This window comes from Sparus aurata, chromosome 10 (genome assembly GCF_900880675.1).
Source record: "Sparus aurata chromosome 10, fSpaAur1.1, whole genome shotgun sequence".
NCBI classification, from domain to species: Eukaryota; Metazoa; Chordata; class Actinopteri; order Spariformes; family Sparidae; genus Sparus; species Sparus aurata.
The window spans coordinates 5123318-5131005 of record NC_044196.1 but is presented as its reverse complement, the minus strand read 5'-3'; the positions used below and the strand labels follow the sequence as shown (position 1 = coordinate 5131005).

General features: G+C 39.9%; 1 protein-coding gene across 1 annotated transcript; it reads left to right on the top strand.

Moving 5' to 3' along the window:
• The first annotated feature begins 818 nt into the window (after positions 1–818).
• LOC115589220 (protein FAM111A-like) lies at positions 819–6580 on the top strand. The gene is made up of 4 exons (XM_030430003.1): positions 819–871; positions 1174–1265; positions 1399–1467; positions 3851–6580. Exons 3-4 carry the CDS (start codon positions 1429–1431, stop codon positions 5552–5554), a joined length of 1743 nt encoding a protein of 580 aa, XP_030285863.1. The 5' UTR covers positions 819–871; positions 1174–1265; positions 1399–1428; the 3' UTR covers positions 5555–6580.
• The last annotated feature ends 1108 nt before the right edge of the window (positions 6581–7688 follow it).

Genomic DNA, 7688 nt, shown 5'->3' with positions numbered 1-7688 from the left:
CCACCCTCTAAAAAGTCACTAACAGGAGTTTGTTCACATCTTTAAGAGTCTCTCATCTTTTGCTGTAGAGCTGCAACAAGAAAATCACTTTTTTTGTCAAATGGATATTTCTCTGTTGTCAAGACTGCTGCTAATATTGTGTCTTAATATGTTACATTCATGTTTATTCATCAGTGTGTAAGAAAATGTAGTCATGCACAAGCTCCCCACATCTGTTTCTCAGCTCATCATGAGTTTCTTTTTCTTTTTATTCGAGGTAATGACTCAACATCCACTTGCACAGCGGACATGTTTGTCTTTGTGCGCTGTGGTTGTGGGTTGGTTACATTTCGTCGTATGCAAATAGGTGTGTGTCATGAACAGAGCTGTCAGGTACGAGCGATCTTTAAACACACCTTACTTCCTTATTCATTTTCCATTTTGTCCCTTTTTGATTACAGAGCTTTTCCAACCTGTGTTGTAATAACTTTAGTGAGAAAACTTGTTGTCTTTCTATTCATGTCCAGTGAAGGACAGGGTATCACGTAAAATACAGGGTACCAGTTAATGATTAATATTGCATCAGAAGCAATGAAAATCACAGAATGGATCCGTGTCTCCTTTGTTTCCCGCTTTGGTGTCTGCATTGGGAAACGTATGCTGCATTGGACTCAAACTGAGCCAACTGCTTAACATGTTAACTGTTGAAATGGGGTTTAAATCTTGACTTGTTGAGCAGTACTGGGTCATGGATTTGGGTGTGTCGAAAGGGTTAAATTGATGCATTTGAAACATGAGAAACACCCAGCGTACCAGGAAGTCACAGGTACATCCTTAATATGTTCGCACATCATTGCACTCCGCTATTCAGTGCCAGTCGATCAAGGTGAAGGTAAGACACAGTTTCCTTGTTTATATATTAAGTATGAATATTTAGGGATTTAATAGATTTAACATCTAGATATATATAGCAATATATACACCAAATAACAATTCATTTGGGTTTCTCAATTCTCTATAAAGCTTCTGTTGTATTGCGGCAGAACTTCTAACTGTAACATCTTAACCCAGTCCTGAAAAATAAACTGTCTGATGCTTGAATGAAGCGACACAGTCCTTTAGTAAACCTTGTCGAATGTATTCATCTGGGCCATATCAGGGAGTTTTACCTTTATTGTTTTGTATCTGTTTTAGACAGTCGACATCAGGTCTTATTTGCCCAGAGGACATCACTGGTTTCAACCGTCTGTTGAAGGTTTGGGTGGAGCCTGATTATTACCACCTTGGTGAGTCATCTCAAGATTGAAATGGCTGTAGGCAAGGGTGGATATTTCACTTCACTGTGAGGAGGCGTGTGTAGAAATCAGCCTGAGCTTGTCTAACTGATTTGTTTGTTTTGTGAATGCATCATTTTATCAGGACAATCCTCGCAGCACCAGCTTGATCACCATGGAGAGTAAACAGCCAGGTGGAGCCTCAGGCCCTCAGGTGAGTTCTCCTTATCAGCTGATTGAAATATAAATACATTTATTTATATTAAGATTTTGAGGTGGTTTAAAGGAGAACTTTGGTCGATTTAAACATGCAGCTTCATTGCTCAAGCTACCCTTGACTTGCCAGTACCGAAGACGCGAACAAATTTGGTCCAGCCATTACAGAGCTCCGTGAACGCAGATTTAGCATTGAACGCTAACAGCATGGGGTCAGAGCTTTACACTGTGTTTTAAGCATCTTAACATGCTCCACATCTCACACCAAAAGTTATGCAACATCAGCAGACACCTTAGCACACAGCACTGTAGCCTGTATGACTCAAACTGAATAAAAAAGTAGTTAAAATAGTGTGTTTGTGCAAGGAGCTACTTACCTGTTTGTTGACATCGGCGTGTTCCGGTAGCTAGACCAAACTAGTCAATCCGTCGAGCGTGCACTTACTCCCTCACTGGCGAAGACGGAAACGTAATCCAGCATTTTCGTGTTCATGTTCATAATGTACATGTCCATGTTACAGCCTGTCATGAGCCATGAGCCTTACAATAGCCTGTTAAGCCTGTTAAGTGCACACTCAATGGATATGCTAGTTTGGTCTAGCTACCGGAACAGACGGATGTCAACAAACAGGTAAGTAGCTGCTTGCACAAACATACTATTTTAACTACTTTTTAATTCATTTTGAGCCATACACGCTACAGTGCTGTGTGCTAAGGTGTCTGCTGATGTTGCATAACTTTTGGTGTGAGATGTGGAGCATGTTAAGACGCTTAAAACACAGTGTAAAGTTCTGACCCCATGCTGTTAGCGTTCAATGCTACATCTCCGTTCACGGAGCTCTGTAATGGCTGGACCAAATTTGTTCGCGTCTTCGGTACTGGCAAGTCAAGGGTAGCTTGAGCAATGAAGCTGCATGTTTAAATCGACCGAAGTTCTCCTTTAAATTAAAGGCACAGTTGAGTTTATATTAAGTGGTGTAGGGATGACGTATTTTTATAATCCAGCCCTGAAGTTAGCTTGGCTCAGGTTCCCACTGTGGGATATTTGATGTGGATTTTAGAATATCATCACAAAAAGAATCTGTGTGTCAAACACAAGTTTGTGATACTTCCAGGTTCTGTTGATCCAAATAATCTCCACAGATGAACTCCACTCTGTGATGTTTGCAGAGTAAATTAAATGTCTAACAGTAAGAAGCTAATGTTAGGCTACAAACAGACGAAATCAGGGTCACATGACTTAAACGTCACCACCACTAAGAGTCTTACTGCACAATTACTATCCAGGTTTTCTACAAACTGATCAATGTAATCAGTAAAGTTGTAAAGTCAGAGTTAGAATAGTGTGTAACTAAAGTGGGCCTGTAAAGGCGGACTAGTGAGTAGATGAGTCTCCGTGTTCGCTGTGAGGACGTTTAAAGGGATATTCTGTTGTAAATTTAATCCATGGTCTAACACACCGTGAAACTGTGTTAGACTCCCTCTAGAGAGATCAAGTTTGCAGACCGCTAGCAACGACCGCACGACAACAATACATTGCAGTAAATGGGTCCAAATATAAAACCGCCATCAAAAAGCCACAAATAATGCTGAGAACAGCACCAAACTTCAGCAACATTAGAAATAGGGTCCCAGCACATATAGATAAACAAATAGATAAACAAAACTCACAACCCTAGAAGCCGTCCTTGTTGTGGGGAAGCCCCGTGAGTCAATTACCGAGTGCAGTAGAGTTCCGCAGCTCAATGATGATCATTACTGCAGGACTCTACTGCACTCGGTAATCGACTCACAGGGCTTCCCTACAAGGAAGGCTTCTCGGGTGGCGATTTTTGTTTATATTTTCCGACAAAAACGGAAACTATATCAAATGTTTGATGCCTTGAAATATGTGCTGGGACCCTATTTCTAATGTTGCTGAAGTTTGGTGCTGTTCTGAGCATTATTTGTGGCTTTTTGATGGCGGTTTTATATTTGGACCCATTTACTGCAATGTATTGTTGTCGTGCGGTCGTTTCTGAGGATGCTAAAACTACGTTAGCTAGCGGTCTGCAAACTTGATCTCTCGAGAGGGAGCCTAACACAGTTTCACGGTGTGTTAGACCATGGATTAAATTTACACCGGAATATATCTTTAATGTCCCCAAAAACCTCTGCAGTCTCATTCAGACACATTTGGACCCATTCCTAAAAACATTACATCATAAATTCATCAGGGATTTCTTGAATGAGGCTTGTTGTTTTTACTTTTCTCATTTTGCAGACAAACAGCCATGTCAGAGTGAAGGAGTGTGAAACACTGCATGTACAAATAAGACTGTGTTTTTATTACATTCAAGGATGTGTAACTTTACTTATTTCTTCACTCTGATTTCCTGCAGGGGGGGTGTGGACATCATTTCAAAGTGAAATTCAGCCACAAACACGACAAAGAATACACTGTTAATTGTCATCGACCTTGCACAGTGCTGAGGGGAATTAAAAAAAAACAGGAATACAAAAAGCTGAATTGTCCAGATGAAAACCTTGTCATTAAGCTGGGTAGAGCAGATGATTATATTGTTGCAACTCATTTCCCTTCTTCTTGTGTCCCCCGTGGTGAGGTTCTGACCATATCATGTGAGTCTGAAACGGTCGAAGAGGCCAAAAAACAACATGCTGTAGCAAAACATTCTAGAGACAGATATTCTGTTTTCTACATTGATACAGTTGGAGGAACAAACGCCAAAAAAAAGAAGCTTTTTAGAAATAATGCTGTCAAACAGTTCAAGTATCTGTGTGTTTATGGGAAGAAGGGAATGAAGGTGAAAAATGCTCTGAAAAGAGACGGTCGCTTCAGCGATGATCTCTGCAACTTCACTTTATCTGACAATGAAAATCCCAAGTGCTTCACTGAATGTAAAGATGATGTTGACAATTTAAATGAAAAAAAATTCAAGATATGTCTTCCACGGAAGAAGACAGCAAATGATAAAAAACAGCAGGAAATCACAGGTGCATCAAGTAATCCACAGAAGAAGCGCTGCAAAACATCAACATCTGTCCTAAGTGTAGTACATCAGAAAGGAAAAAGTGCGAGGGCAGAAATGAAAAAAGGAGACAGGGATGAGGAGATTAAGGAAATACTGCGTAATCAGTTTCCAGCTCTGAAAGAACTGATGCAGAGGAGATTCCCGGGCGATTCTTACCAGAAAGCAGTAGAGCTGAGGAAGGAAAACTTTGGAAAGATCCAACAGTCATTCAGTGAAGTGCACAGAGTCAGGAGGCTGCTAGAACTGGGTAGATCAGTCTGCAAAGTGATCGTTAAGGATGTGTGTCAGGGCACAGGCTTTGTGTTGTTTGACAACTTCATTTTGACTAATGCACATCTGTTTGGAGGTTGTGTTGAAGCAGAAACACTGAAGAAAGGTGTGGAGGTGTTTGCTCTCTTTAACTATGATGAGCCTGAGCCATACACAAACTATTGCCGCTTTGAGGTAGTTAACTCTTACATCCGCCTCAAAAAGGATGGACTTGACTATGCCGTACTTCAGCTCAACACTGAGGGCCAGAGGGTGTCCAACCACCTGATACCACCAGGGCTCCTGAAGGACTTTGGTCCAATGCCTGAGAGTGGTGCAGCCTGTCTTATCGGTCATCCAAGAGGAGAAGTGAAAAAAATGGAACCCACATGTATCATTGAGAAAGAGAAGAGGGGGCAGGCTGTCTATGATAATGTACATCCATACAAAGACAGTCCTTTCATACTCCACTCAATCAGTCACCTCATCAGAGAGCAAGGCATTGAAAACATAATGACTGGTGGGAAAGTGGCAGAAATGGGGTCGACCTACAAGACTTTCATGTACCATGGCTCCTCTGGCTCTCCAGTGTTTGATGCTCAGTGCAAAGTCTTTGGTTTGCACACTGGAGGATACGTCTATCGTCAAAATCCGACAAAAAGTGTGATAGAGTTCGCCCAACCACTGTGTACTATATTGAAACACTTTGTGAAAACACAAGGAAATGAAGAGTTGTTAAAGATATTTAAGGAGGCAGCAAAGGAAAACTCACACCTACAAGAAGTCCTTCAGTCTGTATCTTAAGCACAGTTAGTCAAGGATGAGTTAGCAGACGTTGGAAACTGCTGAGACTCTTCTGAACCAATGGACACTGAGTATTCAGAGGCTCCTTGGACGAGTGTGGAAACACATCTGGTTGCTCAGGTTGTTGTTTCAAGTTCATGAAATGGTTATTTTCCAAGTGACCAAGTAATTATTTTTCATTACTTCAAATGTAAATACTTTTTAGTTTATTTTATGGGGCAGTGAGCTACACAAGCATTGTGGGCTGCCCGACTGGTACTGTGCATGTGCAACCCTCAACAGAGATGAGATAGAAGCGAAGATGTATCACTCCCTTAGCAACGTCCAACATCGGCTTTAGAAAAAATAAAAAAACAATGTGTCTTATTCAGAATGTTATTGAGACTCTGTGAATCAAGTTTAATGTCCTCTGGATGTAGTCTATGATCTGATGCTTTCCTCATTTTGTAGACATGCTAATTTTGGTGTAACATGGTTTTTGTTGCTTCCATAGCATTGCTCCTGTAGTCTAGCCTTATTTAAGAAGCTGGACTACTATAATCACAACTATCTACCTTAACTATTGTTTTGTAACTTGGTTAAGATTATAAGTGAAACTATCTGGACTGGGCCAGATATAGTTCTAAAACTGATTTGGCACTTTCATGGTCAGTAATTATATGTTAGACACACTAGATTTAAGGGTTCTGTTTTCACTGTTTAGGATTAGATGGTGAGGCTTTACTTTCATTTTTGGTTTATTTTGAGAATAGTTAGCTCTTGGTTTTGGTCCTCTTTTGGTTATTTTCATGTATGTATGTTTAAACAACACCAGTTAACTCTTTCTTATGTAGTTTTGCCTCACTTCATTGTGTTTGTGGCTCCTAATGAATAAATAACTGTGCTTTAACCAACAATGCCTGTTTTTATGTTGCTTCCCTCTCCCATAGCAAACTGGGTGGGTTGTAACATAATGTGACAATTGTTGGGTTTGGACCAAACAAACATGTTTTATTACATCTGGAGAACATCTGTTTTGTGACATGTTTTACCTGTGTCAAATAAAATGCAGTTTCGGTGATTTGGATGATGTTTTTGATTAATTTTGCAGTGTTCATTAAAACCTGTTATAAATCTGTTTCCTGTCATTGTTTTTTTCCCCTGTAAAGTTACATTGTTGTTCCCAACATTTTCTCTTCTCAGTCTAGACACCGTCTTGACCAGTTAAGTTGTATCCATGTCTCTTTGGTACAGATACAGTAAGATTCATATTTTCCCATTACAATTAAGTTCACTATAAAATCTCCATAATCTGCCATGTAAAATGTAAAAGCATGTGATGTCAGCGGTCTGATGTATGTATTAAATAAATAATGATTCAAGCAATCACAAACATAAACGACGTTTGAGAGAGAAGCTACAGTTTAAAGTATAGTAGAGCGATAATGTACTAAACTAAGGCTATAAATAAAGTAGATTGCTTATCTTCCAACAAAACTGTGATAACCACCCTCTAAGTCACTAACAGGAGTTTGTTCACATCTTTTGTTGTGGAGCTGCAACAAGAAAATCACTTTTTTTGATCAAATGGATATTTCTCTGTTGTCAAGACTGCTGCTAATATTGAATTTTAATTCATTAAATGTTTATTTGACTTGATCAGTTTCTGATCTTTTTATTTAAGGTGATGACTCAACATCCACTTGCACAGCAGACATGTTTGTCTTTGTGCACTCTGGTTGTGGGTTGGATACATTTTGTCGTATGCAAATAGGTGTGTGTCATGAACAGAGCTGAGTGTAAGTCAGGTACGAGTGATCTTTAAACACATCTTTCTGCGTTGTTTATTTTCTATTTTGTCCCTTTTCTTAATAACAGAGCTTTTCCAAACTGTGAAACTTGCAATAACATTAGTGAGAGAAGTTGTTGTCTTTCTATTCATGTAAAGTGAAAAATGGGGATTAAATCTTGACTTGTTGAGCAGTACTGGGTCATGGATTTGGGTGTGGTGAAAGGGTTAACAGGATGGATTTGAAACATGAGAAGAGCAACGCCCAGCGTACCAGGACGTCACGGGTACATCCTCAGTATGCTCGCACATCATTGCGCGCCATTATTCAATGCCAGTTGATCATAGTTAAGGTAAGACACCCAG

What these genes read in the sequence shown, in the direction of transcription:
- LOC115589220 (XM_030430003.1), top strand. Translation starts at nt 1,429, where the DNA reads ATGGAGAGTAAACAGCCAGGTGGAGCCTCAGGCCCTCAG. An exon ending in GTGGAGCCTCAGGCCCTCAG is followed by an intron (nt 1,468 to 3,850) that starts GTGAGTTCTCCT and finishes GATTTCCTGCAG; the next exon opens with GGGGGGTGTGGACATCATTT.